The sequence below is a fragment of the Pseudorca crassidens genome, chromosome 2 (genome assembly GCF_039906515.1).
Source record: "Pseudorca crassidens isolate mPseCra1 chromosome 2, mPseCra1.hap1, whole genome shotgun sequence".
Taxonomy (NCBI): Eukaryota; Metazoa; Chordata; class Mammalia; order Artiodactyla; family Delphinidae; genus Pseudorca; species Pseudorca crassidens.
In genome coordinates this window covers 49,275,409-49,299,896 of record NC_090297.1, presented here as the reverse complement: position 1 = coordinate 49,299,896, position 24,488 = coordinate 49,275,409, and the positions used below count along the sequence as shown (strand labels likewise).

The 24,488-nt window shown below is 37.1% G+C and overlaps 1 protein-coding gene across 4 annotated transcripts in view; it reads left to right on the top strand.

Annotated features, from left to right (window-relative positions):
* Positions 1–24,488, top strand: part of OMA1 (OMA1 zinc metallopeptidase) — a 76,589-nt gene that overhangs the window by 43,494 nt on the left and 8,607 nt on the right. For all 4 annotated transcript variants that reach the window (XM_067726320.1, XM_067726318.1, XM_067726316.1 and 1 more), the window contains exon 8: positions 2,808–2,957. In XM_067726320.1, coding sequence (XP_067582421.1) covers positions 2,808–2,957 — 150 coding nt within the window. The remainder of the gene's footprint in view (positions 1–2,807; positions 2,958–24,488) is intronic.

Sequence of the window (24,488 nt, the reverse complement as noted above, 5' to 3'; positions counted from 1 at the left end):
AAAGGTTTATCAATTTTGTTTATCTTTTCAAAGAACCAGTTCTTAGTTTCATTGATCTTTTCTATGTTTTATTTTTAGTCTCTATTTTATTTATTTCTGCTCTGATGTTTATGATTTCTTCCCTTCTACTAACTTTGTTTTTTTTTTTTTTTTAAGAATTCAAATTTATTTATTTATTTAACGTTTGGCAGTCTGTTTTTTTCACCAAACAGAAAGTCACAAAAATTATAATCATCCTCATCAGTTCACTCAATCCCATGTAATTAATTTTTTTTCATCTTGATCTTTTGTTAGCACTTTTATGAATTCATCAGTTTTCCATTAACTTTGGGTTTTGTTTATTCTTCTTCCTCTAGTTTCTTTAGGTGTAAGGTTAGGTTGTTTATTTGAGACTTTTCTTGTTTCCTGAGGTAAGAGTGTATCACTATAAACTTCCCTTTTAGAGCTGCTTTTGCTGTGTCCCATAGGTTTTGGATCATCGTGTTTTCATTTTCATTTGTCTCCAGGTATTTTTTTATTTCCTCTTTGATTTCTTCAGTGATCCATTGGTTGTTTAGTAGCATATTATTTAGCCTCCACTAAACAATATACTTTTAAACAACCAATGAATTCAAAGAAGAAATCCCAAGGGAAGTTAATAAATACTAGAGATGAATGAAAATGAAAACATAATATACCAAAAGTTATAGGACACAGTAAAAGCAGTAGTAAGGGTGACTAGTAATTAGATTGAGAATCAGTAATCAAAATCTTCCAGCAGAGCAAAGTCCTGGATCTGACAGCATCACCAGTGAATTCTGCCAAGCATTTAAAGAAGAATTAATACCAGTCCTTCTCCAACTTTCCCATAAGACTGAAGAGGAGGGAACACTTCCTAACTCATTCTGTGAAACCAGTATAATTCTAATACCAAATCCAGACAAAGACACTACAAGAAAAGAAAGCTACTGACCAATATCCCTTAAGGACATTGATGTAAAAACTCTCAACAGAATACTAGCAAATATAATTCAGCAGCCTATTGAAAGGATTATACACCATGGCCAAATGAGATTTATCCCTGGAATGCAAGAATGGTTCAACATATAAAAATTAATCAAAGTGATATGCTGTATCAACAAAATGAAGGAAGAAAGCCACATGATTATCTTAATTGATACAGAAAAAGCATTTGGCAAAATTCAACACCGTTTCATGGTAAGGAACATGCAACAAAATAGAGGTAAGGAGAAAACTCCATCACTGCAATAAAAACCATATATGAAAAGCCCACAGCAGCAAAGACTGAAAGCTTTTCCTTTAAGATAGCGAACAAGGCAAGAATGCGCACTTTCACTTCTATTCAACAAAGTACTGGAAGTTTCTAGTCAGCAAGAAAAAGAAATAAAAAGCATCCAAATTTTAAAAGAAGAAGTAAAATTATCTCTCTTTGGAGATGATATGATCATGTATGTAGAAAATCCTAAAGACTCTACCAAAAAAGTTGTTTAAACCAGTAAACAAATTTAGCAAAGTAGCGGAATATAAAGTCAGCACACAAAAATCAGTTGTATTTCTATACATGAACAGTGAACAATCTGAAAAGGAAACTACAAAAATAATTCCATTTACAGTAGCGTCCACAAGAATAAAAGACTTGGGAATTAACCAAGGAGGTGACAGGCTCGTATGGTGAAAACTACAAAACATTTCTGAAACAACTTACAGAAGACATAAATGAATGGACAAACATCCTGTGTTTATGGTTTGTAAACTTAATATTGTTAAAATGTCAGTACCCAAAACAATCTACAAATTCAATGTAACCCCTATCAAAGTTCCAATGACTTCTTTTTTGCAGAAATAGCAAAACCCATCCTAAAGTACATATGCAATCTTAAGGGACCTGAATAGCCAAAACAATCTTTTTCAAAGAACAAAACTTAGAAGGCTCACACGTCCTGATTTCAAAACTAACTACAAATTTGTAGTAATCAAAGCAATGTGATATTAGCATGAAAGGCATATAGACTAACAGAATAGAATAGGTAGCCCAGAAATAAACCCTCACACATATGGTCAAATCATTTTTTTGTTGAGGGTGGAAAATGGGTAAAGGACAATCTTTTCAGGAAATAGTGCTTGGGAAAGCAGGATATCCACATACAAAAGAGAGAATATGGACCCTTACATAGCACCATATACAGAAAATAACTCAAAATTTTTTAAGGACCTGAGTGTAAGACCCAAAACAATAAGGCTGTTAGAAAAAAGCATAGGGCAGAAGCTTCACAACATTGGTTTTGTAATGATTTCTTAACTGTGACTCCCTAAGGTGCAGTTGACCGAAGAAAAAATGGACAAATTGGACTTCATGAAAAAAGAAAAAAATTTGCATCAAAAGACACCATCCACAGAGTAAAAAGAGACAACTCACAGAATGGGAGGAAATATTTGCAAATCATATATCTGATAATGGATTAATATCTGAATATATAGAGAACTTCTAAAACTCAACAACAACAAAATCCTGATTCAAAAATGGGCAAAACTGTCTTTCTTTATATTTATTTGAGGTATTTTCCTAATTATTCTAGTGGTATAGATGAAGAGTAAAATTTCTTTAGTACAGTTTAATAGCAGATTAGACTTCAAAATCTTTATATGAAGTTTTTTTTTGAGTTTTTTTTTAAAGCAATGAGCATATTCTACTTTTATTAAAATGATAATGGAAAATATTTTTAAAACATGTAATGACATAAAGGTAAATTTAAAATAATGTCCTCATAACTAAACTTACTTTGTGCTTTTATTAATTTTGATTTTAGGCTTGTGTGGACGTCAGAGCCAGTTCAGTGTTTTGGCAACAGATGGAATTTGCAGAAAGCCTCCATGGTCTTCCCAAGTTGCCAGAATGGTTATCTACACACCCTTCTCATGGAAATCGAGCTGAGCACTTGGATAGACTCATACCTCAGGTAAGCTAACACTGCGTAAGGCAAGACATTATTTTTATTGTATCATTTATTTTTAATACTTTACTTCTTGTGCTTAGAAAAAGAGCACTAGAAAAGAAATCGTTTGTATTAGTTTGCTTTCTGCTAATTCTGCTAAAAACATAGAATAAATAATCACCTATTTTGATTACCATCAGTTTTCAAAGGATTTGACTGAAAAGTAAAATCCTGCTAGTCCGCAAGTCTTAGTGAATAAATTGGTGTGTATAGTTGACTTTTCTTTTCTTTTTTTTTTACATCTTTATTGGAGTATATTCCTTTACAATGGTGTGTTAGTTTCTGCTTTTTTTTTTTTTTGCGGTACACGGGCCTCTCACTGTTGCGGCCTCTCCCGTTGCGGAGCACAGGCTCCAGACGTGCAGGCTCAGCGGCCATGGCTCACGGGCCCAGCCGCTCCATGGCATGTGTGATCTTCCCAGACCGGGACACAACTTCCAGCAGGCAGACTCTCAACCGCTGCGCCACCAGGGAAGCCCTAGTTTCTGCTTTATAACAAAGTGAATCAGTTATACATATACATATGTTCCCATATCTCTTCCCTCTTGCGTCTCCCTCCCTCCCACCCTCCCTATCCCACCCCTCCAGGCGGTCACAAAGCACCGAGCTGATCTCCCTGTGCTATGCGGCTGCTTCCCACTAGCTATCTACCTTATGTTTGGTAGTGTATATATGTCCATGCCACTCTCTCACTTTGTCACAGCTTACCCTTCCCCCTCCCTATATCCTCAAGTCCATTCTCTAGTAGGTGTGTGTCTTTATTCCCATCTTACCCCTAGGTTCTTCATGACCATTTTTTTTCCCTTAGATTCCATATATACGTGTTAGCATACGGTATTTGTTTTTCTCTTTCTGACTTACTTCACTCTGTATAACAGACTCTAGGTCCATCCACCTCACTACAAACAACTCAATTTCGTTTCTTTTCATGGCTGAGTAATATTCCATTATATATATGTGCCACATCTTCTTTATCCATTCATCCGGTGATGGACACTTAGGTTGTTTCCATCTCCTGGCTATTGTAAATAGAGCTGCAATGAACATTTTCGTTTATGACTCTTTTTGAATTATGGTTTTCTCAGGATATATGCCCAATAGTGGGATTGCTGGGTCACATGGTAGTTCTATTTGTAGTTTTTTAAGGAACCTCCATACTGATTTCCATAGTGGCTGTATCAATTTACATTCCCAACAGCAGTGCAAGAGTGTTCCCTTTTCTCCACACCCTCTCCAGCATTTATTGTTTCTAGATTTTTTCATGATGGCCCTTCTGACTGGTAAGAGATGATACCTCATTGTAGTTTTGATTTGCATTTCTCTAATGATTAATGATGTTGTGCATTCTTTCATGTGTTTGTTGGCAATCTGTATATCTTCTTTGGAGAAATGTCTGTTTAGGTCTTTGGCCCATTTTTGGATTGGGTTGTTTGTTTTTTTGTTATTCAGCTGCATGAGCTGCTTGTAAATTTTGGAGATTAATCCTTTGTCAGTTGCTTCATTTGCAAATATTTTCTCCCATTCTGAGGGTTGTCTTTTGGTCTTGTTTATGGTTTCCTTTGCTGTGCAAAAGCTTTGAAGCTTCATTAGGTCCCATTTGTTTATTTTTATTTTTATTTCCATTTCTCTAGGAGGTGGGTCAAAAAGGATCTTGCTGTGATTTATGTCATAGAGTGTTCTGCCTATGTTTTCCTCCAAGAGTTTGATTGTTTCTGGCCTTACATTTAGAACTTTAATCCATTTTGAGCTTATTTTTGTGTATGGTGTTAGGGAGTGGTCTAATCTCATACTTTTACATGTACCTGTTCAGTTTTCCCAGCACCACTTATTGAAGAGGCTGTCTTCTCCACTGTATATTCTTGCCTCCTTTATCAAAGATAAGGTGACCATATGTGCGTGGGTTTATCTCTGGGCTTTCTATCCTGTTCCATTGATCTATATTTCTGTTTTTGTGCTAGTATCATACTGTCTTGATCACTGTAGCTTTGTAGTAGAGTCTGAAGTCAGGGAGCCTGATTCCTCCAGCTCCGTGTTTCTTTCTCAAGATTGCTTTGGCTATTCGGGGTCTTTTGTGTTTCCATACAAATTGTGAAATTTTATGTGCTAGTTCTGTGAAAAATGCCATTGGTAGTTTGATAGGGATTGCATTGAATCTGTAGATTGCTTTGGGTAGTAGAGTCATTTTCACAATGTTGATTCTTCCAATCCAAGAACATCGTATATCTCTCCATTATTTGTATCATCTTTAATTTCTTCCATCAGTGTCTTATAATTTTCTGCATACAGGTCTTTTGTCTCCTTAGGTAGGTTTATTCCTAGATAATTTATTCTTTTTGTTGCCATGGTAAATGGAGTGTTTTCTTAATTTCATTTTCAGATTTTTCGTCATTAGTATATAGGAATGCCAGAGATTTCTGTGCATTAATTTTGTATCCTGCTACTTTACCAGATTCATTGATTAGCTCTAGTAGTTTTCTGGTAGCATCTTTGGGATTCTCTATGTATAGTATCATGTCATCTGCAAACAGTGACAGCTTTACTTCTTCTTTTCCGATTTGTATTCCTTTTATTTTTTTTTCTTCTCTGATTTCTGTGGCTGAAACTTCCAAAACTATGTTGAATAAGAGTGGTGAGAGTGGGCAACCTTGTCTTGTTCCTGATCTGAGTGGAAATCGTTTCAGTTTTTCACCATTGAGGACGATGTTGGCTGTGGGTTTGTCATATATGGCCTGCCTACTTTCTGCAGGGTTTTTATCATAAATAGGTGTTGAATTTTGTCGAAAGGTTTCTCTGCATCTATTGAGATGATCATAGGGTTTTTCTCCTTCAATTTGTTAATATGGTGTATCACGTTGATTGATTTGCATATATTGAAGAATCCTTGTATTCCTGGAATAAACCCCACATGATCATAGTGTATGATCCTTTTAATGTGCTGTTGGATTCTGTTTGCAAGTATTTTGTTGAGGATTTTCGCATCCATGTTCATCAGTGATATTGGCCTGTAGTTTTCTTTCTTTGTGACATCTTTGTCTTGTTTTGGTATCAGGGTGATGATGGCCTTGTAGAATGAGCTTGGGAGCGAGTGTTCCTCCCTCTGCTATATTTTGGAAGAGTTTGAGAAGTATAGGTGCTAACTCTTCTCTAAATGTTTGATAGAATTCGCCTGTGAAGCCATCTGGTCCTGGGCTTTTGTTTGTTGGAAGATTTTTAATCACAGTCTCAATTTCAGTGCTTGTGATTGGTCTGTTCATATTTTCTATTTCTTCCTGATTCAGTCTTGGCAGGTCATGCATTTCTAAGAATTTGTCCATTTCTTCCAGGTTGTCCATTTTTATTGGTATAGAGTTGCTTATAGTAATCTCTCATGATCTTTTGTATTTCTGCAGTGAAAGTTGTCACTTCTCCTTCTTCATTTCTATTTCTATTGATTTGAGTCTTCTCCCTTTTTTTCTTGATGAGTCTGGCTAATGGATTGTTAATTTTGTTTGTCTTCTCAAAGAACCAGCTTTTAGTTTGATTGATCTTTGCTATCGTTTCCTTCATTTCTTTTTCATTTATTTCTGATCTGATCTTTATGATTTCTTTCCTTCTGCTAACTTTGGTGGTTTTTTTGGTCTTCTTTCTCTAATAGCTTTAGGTGCAATGTTAGGTTGTTTATTTGAGATATTTCCTGTTTCTTAAGGTAGGATTGTATTGCTATAAACTTCCTTCTTATAACTGCTTTTGCTGCATCCCATAGGTTTTGGGTCATCGTGTCTCCATTTTCATTTGTTTCTAGGTATTTTTTGATTTCCTCTTTGATTTCTATAGTGATCACTTCGTTACTAAGTAGTGTATTGTTTAGCCTCCATGTCTTTGTATTTTTTACAGATCTTTTCCTGTAATTGATATCTAGTCTCATAGCGTTGTGGTCGGAAAAGATACTTGATACAATTTCGATTTTCTTAAATTTACCAAGGCTTGATTTGTGACCCAAGATATGATCTATCCTGGAGAATGTCCCATGAGCACTTGAGAAAAATGTGTATTCTGTTGTTTTTGGATGGAATGTCCTATAAATATCAATTAAGTCCATCTTGTTTAGTGTATCATTTAAAGCTTGTGTTTCCTTATTTATTTTCATTTTGGATGATCTGTCCATTGGTGAAAGTGGGGTGTTAAAGTCCCCTACTATGAATGTGTTACTGTCGATTTCCCCTTTTATGGCTGTTAGTATTTGCCTTATGTATTGAGATGCTCCTGTGTTGGGTGCATAAATATTTACAATTGTTATATCTTCTTCTTGGATTGATCCCTTAGTCATTATGTAGTGTCCTTCTTTGTCTCTTGTAATAGTCTTTATTTTAAAGTCTATTTTGTCTGATATGAGAATTGCTACTCCAGCTTTCTTCTGATTTCCATTTGCATGGAATATCATTTTCCATCCCCTCACTTTCAGTCTGTATGTGTCTCTAGGTCTGAAGTGGGTCTCTTGTAGACAGTATATATATGGGTCTTGTTTTTGTATCCATTCAGTCAATCTGTGTCTTTTGGTGGGAGCATTTAATCCATTTACATTTAAGGTAATTATCGATAATGTATGTTCCTATTCCCATTTTCTTAATTGTTTTGGGTTTGTTATTGTAGGTCTTTTCCTTCTCTTGTGTTTCTTGCCTAGAGAAGTTCCTTTAGCATTTGTTTTAAAGCTGGTTTGGTGGTGCTGAACTCTCTCAGCTTTTGTTTGTCTGTAAGGGTTTTAATTTCTCCATCAAATCTGAATGAGATCCTTGCTGGGTAGAGTAGTCTTGGGTGTAGGCTTTTCTCCTTCATCACTTTAAATATGTCCTGCCAGTCCCTTTGGGCTTGCAGAGTTTCTGCTGAAAGATCAGCTGTTAACCTTACCGGGATTCCCTTGTGTGTTATTTCTTGTTTTTCCCTTGCTGCTTTTAGTATGTTTTCTTTGTATTTAATTTTTGATAGTTTGATTAATATGTGTCCTGGTGTGTTTCTCCTTGGATTTATCCTGTATGGGACTCTCTGTGCTTCCTGGACTTGAGTAACTATTTCCTTTCCCATATTAGGGAAGTTTTCAACTGTAATCTCTTCAAATATTTTCTCAGTCCCTTTCTTTTTCTCTTCTTCTTCTGGGACCCCTATAACTTGAATGTTGGTGCGTTTTATGTTGTCCCAGAGGTCTCTGAGACTGTCCTCAGTTCTTTTCATTCTTTTTTCTTTATTCTGCTCTGCAGTAGTTATTTCCACTATTTTATCTTCCAGGTCACTTATCCGTCCTTCTGCCTCAGTTGTTCTGCTATTGATCCCTTCTAGAGTATTTTTAATTTCATTTATTGTGTTTTTCATCATTGCTTGTTTCCTCTTTAGTTCTTCTAGGTCCTTGTTAAATGTTTCTTGCATTTTGTCTATTCTATTTCCAAGATTTTGGATCATCTTTACTATCATTATTCTGAATTCTTTTTCAGGTAGACTGCCTATTTCCTCTTCATTTGTTAGGTCTGGTGGGTTTTTATCTTGCTCCTTCATCTGCTGTGTGTTTTTCTGTCTTCTCATTTTGCTTATCTTACTGTGTTTGGGGTCTCCTTTTTGCAGGCTGCAGGTTTGTAGTTCCCATTGTTTTTGGTGTCTGTCCCCAGTGGCTAAAGTTGGGTCAGTGGGTTGTGTAGGCTTCCTGGTGGAGGGGACTAGTGCCTGTGTTCTGGTGGATGAGGCTGAATCTTGTCTTTCTGGTGGGCAGGCCCACGTCTGGTGGTGTGTTTTGTGGTGTCTGTGGCCTTATTATGATTTTAGGCAGCCTCTCTGCTAATGGGTGGGGTTGTGTTCCTGTCTTACCAGTTGTTTGGAATAGGGTGTCCAGCACTGTAGCTTGCTGGTCGTTGAGTGAAGCTGGGTGTTGGTGTTGAGATGGAGATCTCTGGGAGATTTTCACCATTTGATGTTATGTGCAGCTGGGAGGTCTCTTGTGGACCAGTGTCCTGAGGTTGGCTCTCTTACCTCAGAAGCACAGCACTGACTCCTGGCTGCAGCACCAAGAGCAATTCATCCACATGGCTCAGAAGAAAAGGGAGAAAAAGAAGAAAGGAAGGAAGGAAGGAAGAAAGAAAGAAAGAAAGAAAGGAAGGAAGGAAGGGAGGAAGGGAGGAAGGGAGGAAGGAAGAGATAGAGGGAGGGAGGGAGGGAGGAAGGAAGAGAGAAAGAAAGAAATAAAGAGGAAGGAAGGAAGGAAGAAAGAAAGAAAAAGGAAGGAAGGAAGGAGGAAAGAAAGAAAGAAAGAAGAAAGAAAAAGGAAGGAGGGAAGAAAGAAAAAGGAAGGAAGGAAGAGAAAGAAAGAAAGAAAAAGAAAGAAAGAGGATAAAATAAAATAAAAGAAGGTTATTAAAATAAAAAATAATTATTAAGAAAAAAAATTTTTTTTAAGAAAAAAAGAAAAAAAAAATGGACGGACAGAACTCTAGGACAAATGGTGAAAGCAAAGCTCTACAGACAAAATCTCACACAGAAGCATACACATACACACTCACAAAAAGAGGAAAAGGGGAAAAAATAATATATCTTGCTCTCAAAGTCCACCTCACCGCCTCAGTTTGGGATGATTCGTTGTCTATTCAGGTATTCCACCGATGCAGGTACATCAAGTTGATTGTGGAGCTTTAATCCGCTGCTCCTGAGGCTGCTGGGCGAGATTTCCCTTTCTCTTCTTTGTTCTCACAGCTCCCGGGGTTCCCCTTTGGATTTGGCTCCGCCTCTGGGTGTAGGTTGCCAGAGGGCGTCTGTTCTTCGCTCAGACAGGAGGGCGTTAAAGGAGTAGCTGATTCGGGGTCTCTGGCTCACTCAGGCCGGGGGGAGGGAGGGGCATGGATGCAGGGCGAGCCTGTGGCTGCAGAGGCCAGCATGACGTTGCGCCAGCCTGAGGCGCGCCGTGCGTTCTCCCGGGGAACTTGTCCCTGGATCACGGGACCCTGGCAGTGGCGGGCTGCACGGGCTCCCGGGAGGGGAGGGGTGGATAGTGACCTGTGCTCGCACACAGGCTTCTTGGTGGTGGCAGCAGCAGCCTTAGCGTCTCATGCCCGTCTCTGGGGTCCGTGCTGATAGCCGTGGCTCGCGCCCGTCTCTGGAGCTCCTTTAAGCAACGCTCTTAATCCCCTCTCCTCTCACACCAGGAAACAAAGAGGGAAGAAAAAGTCTCTTGCCTTTTCGGCAGGTCCAGACTTTTCCCCGGACTCCCTCCCGGCTAGCCGTGGTGCACTAACCCCCTGCAGGCTATGTTCTCTCCGCCAACCCCAGTCCTCTCCCTGCGCTCCGACCGAAGCCCAAGCCTCAGCTCCCAGCCCCGCCCACCCCAACAGGTGAGCAGACAAGCCTCTCGGGCTGGTGAGTGCCAGTCGGCACCGATCCTCTGTGCGGGAATCTCTCCGCTTTGCCCCCAGCACCCCTGTTGCTGTGCTCTCCGCCACGGCTCTGAAGCTTCCCCCTCCGCCACCAGCAGTCTTCGCCCGCGAAGGGGCTTCCTAGTGTGTGGAAACCTTTCCTCCTTCACAGCTCCCTCCCACTGGTGCAGGTCCCGTCCCTATCCTTTTGTCTCTGCTTATTCTTTTTCCTTTTGCCCTACCCAGGTACGTGGGGGGTTTCTTGCCTTTTGGGAGGTCTGAGGTCTTCTGCCGGCATGCAGTAGGTGTTCTGTAGGAGCTGTTCCACGTGTAGATGTATTTCTGGTGTATCTGTGGGGAGGCAGGTGATCTCCGTGTCTTACTCTTCCGCCATCTTCCCCCTCACCCCTAGTTGACTTTTCTTGATGGTGAAGCTTTACTCTTTTTAGGTTCATACTTTTTAATTTTAAAAAATTTGGTGAAAGTCTAAAACTCAAGTTGTATTTTTCATCATACTGATCATAATCTTTTCTTAGTGATTTAAGCTTATCATTAAACACACCAGTTAATGAGTTGTACAAAAATTTTGGGTCAACTGGATCTTAATTCCAGTAGTGACACTGGAATTTGTTTTCTTAGGGAAAAAAAAAATCCTTCATTATTAGTTTGCTTTCTGGTTATTTCTTTTAAGATAGAATCAAGCATGTGCTGTGTGCTCTTCTTTTTCTCTTTTATTTTTGTAGAATTCATTAATGTATCAAGCTGAAGCAGCTTTCTCCCAACTAGTATTCACTATCTTCTAAAAACCTTTTGATTTAACATCAGTCGGAATGTTTTCTGTGCTTTCCACATAGGTACAAAATGAATGTCAGACATCTTTAAGCCAGGCTACATGCTCCCTTCTGTCTCACTGGCATTAAATTTGCTGGTTGGTTATAAAAGCAGAATATTCTTTACCAATTTAAGAATTGGTTTTGGGCTTATTTGCTAAAGGATAACACAACAGATACAGCTGTATTATAAAACTATCTTTAAATATGTCTTCAAATTCAGATGAACAAACATTGACTACCTATTATAGGAAAGATACAAAAGAAATAATACGTGGTCTTGATATTTGCAGATGCTAAGGTAAGTACAAAATGATGCTTAATATATTAAAGAATATGAATTATCTTAAGAAAAGTAGAAATACAGTGGTATACATTTTGAAGGAAGAATAGCCTGCATCTCATTTGGGATAAGAAATTACCATAAGGTGCATTAATTCATTCGTGAATATTTATTCATGTTCATTGCTAATCTACCGTTCTGTGTTCTGTTGCTGGGGAATGAGCAAGGAGCAAAACAGTCTCTGTTTTCTTGGAGCTAACTTTCTAGTTAGGTAATGCAAACAATAAACAAGCAAACAGACATACATACAGTATGTCAAACAGCGATAAGCACATTGCAGAAAAACAAAGCAGGTTAAAGGTAGGAGAGAAGGCTGGGAAGCAGAGGATGTGTACTAGTCATTGTTCGTTTGTCAAGGAAGACCTCACTAAACAGAATCTGGAAAGAAGCAGGGGAGCAAGTCCTGTGGGTATGTGGAAGGAGAATCTTTTAGGCTGAGGAAGCAGCAAATCACAGGACCTGAAGTGAAAGTATGCTTGATGTGTTCAGGGAATAGCAAGGAAGACATTGGGGCTGAATGTAGTAAGGGAGGGGAGAATGATTGAGGTGTACGGGGGCCAGGCGGTAAAGGGTCGTCTAAACCATTGTAAGAACTTGACTCTTATTTCAAGTGATATGGGAAGCTAAGAGAGGGTTTTGAGCAGAGGAGGGACTTGATCTGACTCAAGTGTTTTATAGTGATAGCTGGAGCTCCTGTGTGGGCTGTAGTGGGGCAAGGATGGAATCAGGAAGACTATTTAATAGGCTCTTGAGATAATCCTGGTAAGAGATTATGGAGGCAGAAGAGAGGGAGAGAAGTGGTCAGATTTTGGATTTATTTTGAAAGGAATAATGACAAGATTTGTTGATACTTTGAGCATACTTTGTGCCTTTTATGAACACTGGGGACAGCCAGACATATCTTCTTGAGACCTATCCTAAATATATTTCATTTATACTCTTAATTTGAAGAAAAAATATGTGAGAAAGAAACAGCAGTGAAATTTACTTGATATAATGTGTAGTAATTATTCGTCTTAAAAGACAACATAGGACTGGGACAATACATGTTTCATTAGTAACTGGTTTGTATTGAAGAGCACTGACTCTGAGAGTCTTCTTAGTGCCATCCAACACCCAGGGACCTCATACTACCCTGGGAGGCTTAACCTATCTCTAAAGCCGTAATAACCACATGGTTTTCTCTTAGAATTTCCTTTCTTTTTTATGTTTGCTTAGTGAAATTCTAAAAATATATGGTTCGCTTAAAATGGATAATAAGTTCTACCCAACTTTTATCTGATGCCTGTCCTAAATTCCAGGTTTTCATTTCATTATCAGATAACTAAGGATCTTTAAAGAAGTAATAAATGTGCTTTGAAAAGTCTTTAAAATAATAATGAATTGATTAGTGAGTATGAAGAAAAATGGTTGGAGAAACTGATATGTTATTTGGAAGCCAATGGCAAAGAAAAAAACTGAGAGATATTTTTCTTCTAAAAATAAACTATGCTAGTTCAGAAACTTAATTTGAAAAACTCATATAATTTCTTGTATTTTCCCCCCAAGTGATAAAATTCAATTTGAAAGTAATAAAGCTCTACTACAATATTGGGAATAATTCAGTGGTTGAAGTGAAACTGATAGTTAAGGCGTGAGTATATTGTTAATTAGAACACATAGTCATAATTCAGAGATTGGAATTCCCTACTATCATAGGTCTAATTTCTGTAATGGAAGAAAGTGATTCCTCAGGCAATATATAGAATTATGTGAGTCTGTGTACTACTAAAGACTTCCTATTTTGAGTTAGATTTTATTTAAGGTTTTTTCCTACTTAAGTGAGGACAATGTTATATTCTACCTAAAGCTCATGTCCTTTGACATTCCTGACAGTATGCCTGAAGTAATGTATACCTCTAAGGCAGTTGGGAATCTAGCACCATAGTACAGAGGTGTCTAGGCCAAAGATGAGGATTTCAGAGTCACCAAAAAAAGGTGATAGTTGAAGCAGTGAGAGCGAGTTCACTTAGGAAATAAGCAAAGAAAATAATCCTAGACAGTTAGCAGTATTAGGTGGATTTCACATTTAATTGGTAAGAGGAAGACAGAGCCTGTAGTAGATGAGGTCCATAGGAGGAGAAAAGATCAAGAAAATTAGGAAAGATTCTTTGGTCCTCTGAGAATACAAATCTTGGTAACTTTGATTTTTTTTTTAATTTAACTTATTAAAGATTGCATATTTTTATTTTTTTAATGTTCTCCTTGAATATCATCACAGAAGTGTATTATTTCTTACCGTACCATATCAACATTTAAGATGTTTTAAATCTGTATTTTATGCATTCAACAGATATTTATTGATTACTTGTTATGTGCCAGATTGTAGGAATTGTAGGTTCAGTGACAAAATAGACAAAAAACCCTGCCTTAAGGAAGCTTATTCTGTAGTAAAGGGTGACAGACAATGAATAGAATAAACTAGTACTGTACAGAATAAATCACCAATATATTGTATGTTAGTCAGTAATAAGTGTTAGGGAGGAAAATAAAGGAGGAGGAATAGTGTATTATCTTGGGCTGCCATCACAAAATACCATAGACTGGGTAGCTTAAGCAACAGAAATTCATTTCTTCACAGGCTTGAAGGCTAGAAGTACAAGGTCAGGGCTCTGGCTTAAGCAACAGAAATTCACTTTTTCTCAATTCTGAGGGCTGGAAGTCCAATAATAAGGTTATGGCCGGTTCAGTTTCTGGTGAGGTCTCTCTTCCTGGCTTTCAGACAGCTAGCTGCCTTCTCCCTATGTCCCGCTTGGTGGAGACAGTGATTGCAGTAGTGTCTTTTCTTTTTATAAGGGCACTATTCCATCATGAGGGCCACACCCTCATGACCTCATCTAAACATTACCTCCCAAAGGCCCCATCTCTATAAATACTATCATATTGGGAATTAGAGCTTCAACATATGAATTTGGGGAGGACACAGTACATTCCATAGAAGATAGGTAATGTGTGAGCAGAGGTGATCATGGTGCTGGAATAGCTGTTTGAAATGGGGTTGGGAAAAACAGAGCTGGAGGAATCAGGCTCCCTGACTTCAGACCATACTACAGAGCTACAGTGATCAAGACAGTGTGATACTAGCACAAAAACAGAAATATAGATCAATGGAACAGGATAGAAAGCCCAGAGATAAACCCATGAACATATGGTCACCTTATCTTTGATAAAGGAAGCAAGAATACACAATGGAGAAAAGACAGCCTCTTCAATGAGTGCTCCTGGGAAAACTGGACAGTGACATGTAAAAGAATGAAATTAGGACACTCCCTAACACCTTACACAAGAATAAACTCAAAATGGATTAAAGACCTAAATGTAAGGCTAGACACTATAGAACTCTTAGAGGAAAACATAGGCAGAACACTCTGTGACATGAATCACAGCAAGATCCTTTTTGACCCACCTCCTAGAGAAATGGAAATAAAAACAAAAATAAACAAATGGGACCTAATGAAACTTCAAAGCTTTTGCACAGCAAAGGAAACCATAAACAAGACAAAAAGGCAACCCTCAGAATGGGAGAAAATATTTTCAAATGAAGCAACTGACAAAGGATTAATCTCCAAAATATACGAGCAGTTCATGCAGCTCAATATCCAAAAAACAAACAACCCAATCCAAAAATGGGCAGAAGACCTAAACAGACATTTCTCCAAGGAAGATACACAGATTGCCAACAAACACATGAAAGGATGCTCAACATCACTAATCATTAGAGAAATGCAAATCAAAACCACAATGAGGTATCACCTCACACCGGTCAGAATGGCCATCATCAAAAAATCTACAAACAAATGCTGGAGAGGGTGTGGAGAAAAGCGAATACTCTTGCACTGTTGGTAGGAATGTAAATTAATACAGCCACTATGGAGAACAGTATGGAGGTTCCTTAAAAAACTAAAAATAGAACTGCCATATGACCCAGCAATCCCACTACTGGGCATATACCCTGAGAAAACCATAATTCAAAAAGAGTCATGTACCACAATGTTCATTGCAGCTCTATTTACAATAACTAGGACATGGCAGCAACCTAGGTGTCCATCGACAGATGAATGGATAAAGAAGATGTGGCACATATATACAGTGGAATATTACTCAGCCATAAAAAGAAACGAAATTGAGTTATTTGTAGTGAGGTGGATGGACCTAGAGTCTGTCATACAGAGTGAAGTAAGTCAGAAAGAGAAAAACAAATACCGTATGCTAACACATATATATGGAATCTAAAAGAAGAAAAAGGTTCTGAAGAACATAGGGGCAGGACAGGAATAAAAACACAGACGTGTCTTTATTCCCGTCTTACCCCTAGGTTCTTCATGACCTTTTTTTTTTTTTCAGCTCGGTGCTTTGTGATCACCTAGAGGGGTGGGATAGGGAGGGTGGGAGGGAGGGAGACGCAAGAGGGAAGAGATATGGGAACATATGTATATATATATATATAACTGATTCACTTTGTTATAAAGCAGAAACTAACAAACCATTGTAAAGCAATTATACTGCAATAAAGATGTTAAAAAAAAAACAGGAAAAAAAAACAAAGAACGCAGATGTAGAGAATGGACTTGAGGACATGGGGAGGGGGAAGGGTAAGCTGGGACGAAGTGAGAGAGTGGCAGGGACATATATACACTACCAAATGTAAAGTAGATAGCTAGTGGGAAGCGGCTGCATAGCACAGGGAGATCAGCTCGGTGATTTGTGACCACCTGGAGGAGTTGGATAGGGAGGGTGGGAGGGAGATGCAGAGGGAGGAGATATGGGGATATATGTATAGCTGATTCACTTTGTTATACAGCAGAAACTAACACACCATTGTAAAGCAATTATACTCCAATAAAGATGTTAAAAAAAGAAATGGGGTTGGGTCAGAGGAGGTTTCACTGGGAAGATGGTATTTGAATGAAGACTTGAAATAAGTGAGAGAGTGAGCCATGTAGCTTCCCAGGAGGAAGAACCTTGCAGGCAGAGGGAATAGTAAGTACAAGTCCCTGAGGCAGTAGTGAGCCTGGTATTTGACGACCAGCAAGGAAATCAGTGTAATTGGATGGGGTAAGCAAGGGAAGGTGGAGGGTGCAAGGCTCTACAGCCCCGCAAAGAAAAAAAAAGACTGGCTTTTGTCAGAGATGGAACACCACTGGAGGGTTTTGAGCTAGGACTAGAGGAGTGACAGGATCTGAATCATGTTTGAAAAGAATGTGATCTACGGCTCCTACAACGCAGTACAATCATATAATTTTGGAATACTTTAGTATAGTATATTGTTCAGAAAATAGACTAGTTCCTTTATTGTTTTGTTTCTAAATCAAGAAAACACCCCCAAATTAGAAAAAAAATGCCCTTTTTTTTTTAAATGTGAATTCTGAGATAAAGCATGTGTAAATGCCTAGTTAAATATAATCCTGTGATCCACTAGCATTTAAAAAGGATAAAAATAGGGTTATAGTAATAATATTATTTGTAGTTAATAATATGATGTGTTATAATTTTATTTACTTGAAATAATCAGTTAAATTTAGGAAACACATGTTCCACATATTCGGTTACCATAACAACTTGGGAGAAAAACTGAAGAACAGATGTTATATCAACCTGTTGATGTTTAATAGTATGACAGTTTTGAAATTATAGTTACAATGTTCAGATTTTAAATTTATATGTATATACCATACGTTGTCCTCGAAAGACCTTATTTAATTTTCCTTCTGTAAGTATCATTATACAATATGAATAGGTGTGAATAAGAGAAACTGTATGATAACCCAGGGTAGAAATTTACTTGAAAGATTTATTTTACAACTGAAAGCATTTATACTGAATTTTGTATTATTTCTTCTCTCACCAACTCTATGCCATCCTTTCCTTGGTGAGGGGGAAGAGGATGGAGAATAATAGAATATGTAGGAAAAATGATTAATTTGGACTTACTAGTTGTCTGGGGTTATGTTATTGTAGTCATAATTTTGAACAGGATTTATTTTTTAACGTTCTTAGAACTTGCAATGTCAGCTTTATTTGTAAACTATTTTTTAAATCTTGAGTTTCAACGTTACTACATTTAATATTTAGACATGAGAATCAGTGGCAGACTACAAATGCATTCATTTTAATCTCATTTTATTTCAAATTCTTTAAACTTTAAGGAAGCTGGGGATTTTAACTCGTGTGTAAATCATTCTTACACATTTATAATTGGACAAAGTAAATGCATAAATCATTAATATTATACATCTCATAAGTAGAAAATGTGAGTGTGTTTAACATTGAAGTGAAATGTCGTTGTTGGCCAATGTACACAAACATACACTGTTCACCTTGCAGAATTTCATTTTGTCTGACAAGAAGAGTGTTGAGGAAAAGGCAAATATCATAGCAGCTACTGTAATTGAATTGGCCTCTGAATCATATGAAGCCAGGAAGCCTGACAGTAACATTGTCTAAAACCTTAAAAAAATATTATGGTGCATGTGATGTGTATCTACTTGAGGCTGAAATGAATGGGCTATTAGAAAAAACTTGCTTTTATAGGGAAAGGGGAGAAAAGTAATGATATTTTTAGAAAAATATGTTTAAAATTTGAGGTGATTTTTTTCCTTGAAATGTCTTGGTTTCTTTTTCAAAGGAAGCTTTTAATCTAATTATGAGGCTTCTTTGGCTTTAATTTTTTTTCCTGTCTTTTTTCCTTTTTTGAACTTAATTATTATAGTTTATATTTTTATGCATAAATAATTGCTGTTTTACTTGATATGTAGTACCTAGAAGAATCCTGATATATGCCAGCAGTTGTTTTATAAATATTTCTATTATTACTGGGAATAAATACAGCCATTTCTTAATACCCGATTCTCATATGTTAAGAGTGGTTGATCATAAAATTTTATTTGAAAACTTTTCCATATTACTTTATCATTCCAGAGGATAATTGACCCGTGTCAAAGTGGCCTTAATTTTTAATATCTATTCAAAGTTTTAGTTATTTATACTTAATTAGACCACTTAAAAAATTAGTCAGACTCCAATTTCCATTGCAGTTTATGAAAGGAAATGAGTTAGAGGAGAAAAAAAAAATTTTAAGGTAAAATCATGACTTACACAAATATAAAATGAACCACATCTGAGATTTTATTTAACTTATTATTAATGAGGGAGCCAGTAATATCTTACAACTAGTTCAGATGACTGTACAAGTAGGTGCAAAACTGATGCATTCATAAGGAAATAATCAGTTGCATTTCACCAGACATAGTTCATTTCCTTTTCTGTGGACAAGTATCATTTACATTGTTTTAAGTTTTCTACAACTTACAGAGTGGTAAAATCTCTCTAAAGCCATGAAAGGCTGGGATAATACCAAAGGATGCATTTGACAGGATACCAAATGATCTTCTAATGCCCATTTCAAATTCTTTCACAGTTTTCTCTGTTTTTATTTCCTGTTGTCTTCCAGTAGCCTTTCAAGTTGATACCAAATCGAATCATCCTGTCAGACTAATAATAACCAGAAGTTTTGTCTTGTTATTTTTAAGTAGTCACATAGACATTATCCTTGTATTTTCTGTCTCTTAAAGTGGTAACCTACTATTCTCATTATTTTCTGTTAAATTTGTTTCTAGTGAGTTTTTGCATTGAGATTATTGATGCTAAAATTTCATATCTTTTGAAAAGTATATGCTTAACCTTCAGAAATCAAGGGGAAGAGTTGGAGATTGAGAGGGTGTAAAGAGACTGCTTTCATTTTTCAGAAGAAACATTTAAACCTCTCATGAGCCATTTAGAACTGAAGATGTAGATGTAAAATCAAGAATGAAGTTATAGAAATGCAGAAATGACAGAGGAAAAGGGAAGCTGCGGAGGAAAAAGTTTTGTTCTAAAGAAGAATTTTTTAGTTTACCTTTTGATAATAAAAATTTAAAAGCATATGTAAAGATAGAGAATAATTTGAATAATTTAATAAACCCCCGTTTTTCACTTACATTCAGTAGTAGCAACCTTTTTATACACTTGCTTCATCTGCCTTTTCTCTTATTTCTTTCCCCAGAAGTATTTTAATGCAAATCCTAGACATGAGGGCTTTCCCTTCTAATTACTTCAGTATGTATTTTAGAAAGTAGTATCATTTTCTTTCATAATCATACCATTATGATAGCTAAGAAAATCAAGTAATTCTCCTCAACACAGTTAAGTATCCTGTGCATATTCAAATTTCTCTGTCTCAAAATATAGTTTTCTGATTGTTTTGTTCAAATCATAATCCATCAGTATCCATATACAGCATCTGGTTGCTGTGTCCCTTAAGTCTGGCTTTAGAACAGTGCCCCTCCCCTCTGTTTTGTTTGTTTTTAAACATGTTGACGTGTTGAATAGATCTAGTCCCACATTCTAGATTTATCTGATTGCTTCTTGGTGATTTTGAGCAACTTGTTTCTCTGTATACCTATAAGTGAAAGTTACGTTTTTGGCAAGAATATTTTATAGGTTGTGCAACTGTGCTTCATATTGCTTCACATCAGGATTCTCTTAATCTGGCTGCTCCATGTTTAGTGATGTCACGTTTGATCAGGGGCGTTGGATGGTGATGGCCTTAACGCCTCCTTTGGAAATGTGGTTTTCCCCCTTATGACCAGCAAGTGATTGTGGAGTGGTGATTTGGCACTCTGCAAAAGATCCAGTTCTTTAGCAACCTGAGAAGTGTTTTGATTAAGGAAATATCATCCTCCTCTGTCTCTAAAGGCTTAGCTAAATGTGTGTCTTCAGGAGGAATTAGAACAGTGAAGAAGGAACTCAGACCAGCCAAGTCAACTCTAACGGAATAAAAGATGTTGCAGCCACATTTTTCTCCTACTCAAGAGTAGATTTAAGATGTAAGTAAGGGCTTCCCTGGTGGTGCAGTGGTTGAGAGTCCACCTGCCGATGCGGGGGACACGGGTTCGTGCCCCATTCTGGAAAGATCCCACATGCCGCGGAGCGGCTGGGCCCGTGAGCCATGGCCGCTGAGCCTGCGCATCTGGAGCCTGTGCTCCGCAACGGGAGAGGCCACAACAGTGAGAGGTCCGCATACCGCAAAAAAAAAAAAAAAAAAAAAAGATGTAGGTAAGACAGATTTTTAAAAAAAATCAGAATGATGATGAGTGCATAAGAGTTGGCAAGAAAGGAAAGTTGATCATAGGTAATTGTATTTAAAAGACTAGGTAGTGTCTGAGTGTCCTTAACTAATACCACCACAAAGACCCTCGTCTAAACTAAATCCAACAATAACGACCAAAAAACAAAGCCCCTGAAATGCCCATTTCCCCCCAGTAAGATAAGCTTCAAAGAGTAGAAAAATCTTAAAAACAAAACCAAATCTCAAATCTCAGTCTAATTTAAAAATGTTACTTCATTGGAGAGGACAGCCTAGGTGATGAAAACTACAGAAGCAGCCCCACGTGAAGCTGGCATGATAAGGCTGACTTAACTACATTGAAAGTGACAGAAGAAGAATGACTTTACAAATGTAAGATACATCCATTTCAAAAAATTGCTAAACTTGTGAATACAGCAGAGAAGCTTGTAAAACTTTCATTGGAGGTTGTAAAGAGAAGATCTGATGCTCCAGAGCAAAGACTCATTGATGCTTGGAGATAGAGGAACATAGCACAACCAAATTAAAACATCCAAAGCTAAAAAGTGTCTAAACAATGGAAGCATAGTGAAGACACAAGGAAATCCAAACTGCATTAACAGCGGTAAGGATTCATTCATGTCTTTATTTCTTTGACTTTGGTTTCTATATCCATTTTTTGATTTAGATAACATTTCTAAAGATAGGTTTTTAGAAGAATCCCAGAGCATCATGCATGAGAAGCCTGATATGAACATCCCTATATAGTTAACTTTATCAAGTGTTTAATCGTCATTGCAAAGATAGGCTCTTAAAGATGCCAAGGTATAAAGAGAAAATTTAAAAACAATAGTAAGAATGACTTTGGATCTTACTTTTCAGACTTTGGAGAACTGTAAGGGTTTAAGGGGGAAAGAAACAAAACCAACCAACCAAACAGAAACCAGTGGAGCTAATACACTTTGCTATGGTATCTAGCCAAACCAACTTTTCTTTCTTTTAAGGTGGAAGATCCCTTAATAAATGAAACACATAAAACAATATGTCAGTGAAGTGCTCAGTAGCAGTAGTGCTCTTTACAGAATCCACTGACTCTCGAGAATTAGATAAAATATATAGTTTAGTTTGTTTATATATGATTGTGATTATAGCTTGCACCCTGCTGTTCTTAGAAAACCACAGATCATGTAAAGGAATTAACAAAGAAATGAGTTGATTAGGACAAAAATAAGATTTAACCGACATTAGAGACTAAATGCTTGGAAATAGATGTATATTTTCTTCTTAAATGTGCGTAAATCTTTTATAGCAATATTGGTCATACAACTTTTTTGGACAAAAAATATGTGTATGTAATATAAAAAATGTTATGGTTCAAATTGTCAGAACACAGTACATTAAAATTAGCATAACAAAAATAAAAGATGGGTGAAAGTTAAAATTGTGTATAAGGCAAGAGAGAAATCCATAAACAATAAGAGCAGTGATATAGCTATGTTTTCATGGGTTGCTGTGAAACTGATTTGTAAAGGAAATTTTATCGATTTAAATGTCTATATTAATAAGACAGAAGAAGAGAAAAGAAATAGAGTAATGTGTCCCAGATAGGGAAAATACCATTAATAAAATTAAGCAGAAATAAGCAAAATTACAATAGTTGTTTCTTTGGAAAATTTAGTCAAAGTGAGAATCATTGGTTAGTTAGACAAAGAATGAAATGTAAATATGATCAGGAGAGGAGCTACAATAATTAACACACAGGAGAACCAAAAATACTTCGAAGAATGTTATTTTTAGTTGGATATTAGTTAATGGGCCAGGTCAAAATCAGAAATGAAGTGTGTACATGCATGAGTGTGTGTGTGTTTGTGAGTATTGCCAAAATGGATGCAGCTAGAAGTAGACATTATAACTAGAATGAACCTCCTCAAATTAAATTTTGAGGAAAGTGGTAAGGTGTAATTAAATTAAATAAATGAAAACAACTGTATTAGAAACCCAAAGAGTCATAACAAATAAGTAGAGAAAAGGACACCTAGCCCTGATGGGGATTAACTTTGGAGAATTTTTTTAAAAGTTCAAAGAACAAATATTCGGTGAATAATTAATTCTAGCTTCAAAATATAGAACGGGGCATTGTTAATTATTTGAAGAGCAAAATGTTAATCATTTTGTGAGTAAAAAGATTTTGTTTTGACAATTTGATAAGAACAACACCTTTAAAAGAAGTTATGGACTGGTGTCATTAACCAGCCAACCATACAGTACTGCTTAACAATAATGATTTACAGTGAGCAAGTAAACTATCCTCAGATGCATGGGCAGCATAATAAAGGAAGCTATTAACACAGAGGAGGAAATTTAGGACTCATCTTTAATTTCTCTCTTCCCTTCCTCTCTGTATCTTGCCAACTAGAAAATTTTGTCGACAGCTTCCACAAGGCATTAGGGATGTATTCCCTTCTCCATCAGCATTGCTACTGCCCTAGTAAAAGTCACCATCATCTCTTCCCTAGGTTAACTGCAGCCATCTCCTATTTTAATCTTCTTGTTCCACTTTTCACCTCAATCCCTAACAACGTATTTTCAATACAGTAGCCAGAATGCTCTTTTTAATGTCATTCCCATGCTTTCAGTGGTTTCTCATTTAACTTTGAATAAAAATCCAAACTCCTTACTTGGTCTTTAAATCATGTAATTTGGCCACTGCCTGCCTCTCCAGCTTTTTCACGTGCCACTCTCCCCAGGTTTTCCTTGATTCCAGCTATTTCACGTGGAGCCTCTTTCCTCCTTACAACCCCTCTACTTGCCGATTTCTCAGCCTGGAACATTCTTCCCTCAGCTCTTTACACAAATGTTATGTGCCTAGGGAGGCTTTTTCTGATCCCCCCATCTCCAATAGCCTCTCTTCCATGCAGTCATTCTGTAACGCAGTTTACTGTTTGATTTCTTTGTGTACTTAACTAAAGTTCCCTTGTTTACTTATTATCTGTCTCCTCCCCCAGAATGTAAGGCCCCTTTTCACTGCTATATCCGTATGCCTGAGACCATTTCTGAGATACTTAGCGAATATTTGTTAAATTATTGCATGATGGTAATAATAGGAAAGGTAAGTAATAAAATATTGTGTTAAAAATAGAAAAATTGGGCAATGCAGTTGAATAACAGTTACCTTCTCTCAGAAGTTTAGCATGCAGCAGATTAATAGTCCATGATGGGAAAAGAATGCTTATAGGAAGTAGTGAAAAAATAGCAGTGGTCTAAGGAGTTTGGGGTTTTAATCTGACCCACTCACCTAACTTTGAGGTAGCTACCTAATCTAGCATTCAGCTTTCTTCATCTGTAATATTAGGATAGCAATAAGTCCTGGATGTTTTATGTATGTACTTGTATGTTTGTGGGGTAAGGTCCTGCCTCCTTCCCTCCCTCCCTCCCTTATAAGACACTTTAATGATAAGTATTCAACACTGAGCCCAAGATTTCAAAAGTGGTTCATATCATAATACCAATTTAGATAACAGGCAAAATGCCTGGCACAGTGCCAGGTACACAGAAAATGAACAGTAAATGTTAGTTCCTTTTACTCCTAGTTGGAATCTTTAGGCTGGCTAATCCCATAATCCCATATTTAACTCTAGATCTTACATGGGATTCTTTTTTTTTTTTAATTAATTTATTTATTTGTATGTTTATTTTTGGCTGTGTTGGGTCTTCGTTTCTGTGCGAGGGCTTTCTCTAGTTGCGGCAAGCGGGGGCCACTCTTCATCGTGGTGCGCGGGCCTCTCACTATTGTGGCCTCTCTTGTTGCGGAGCACA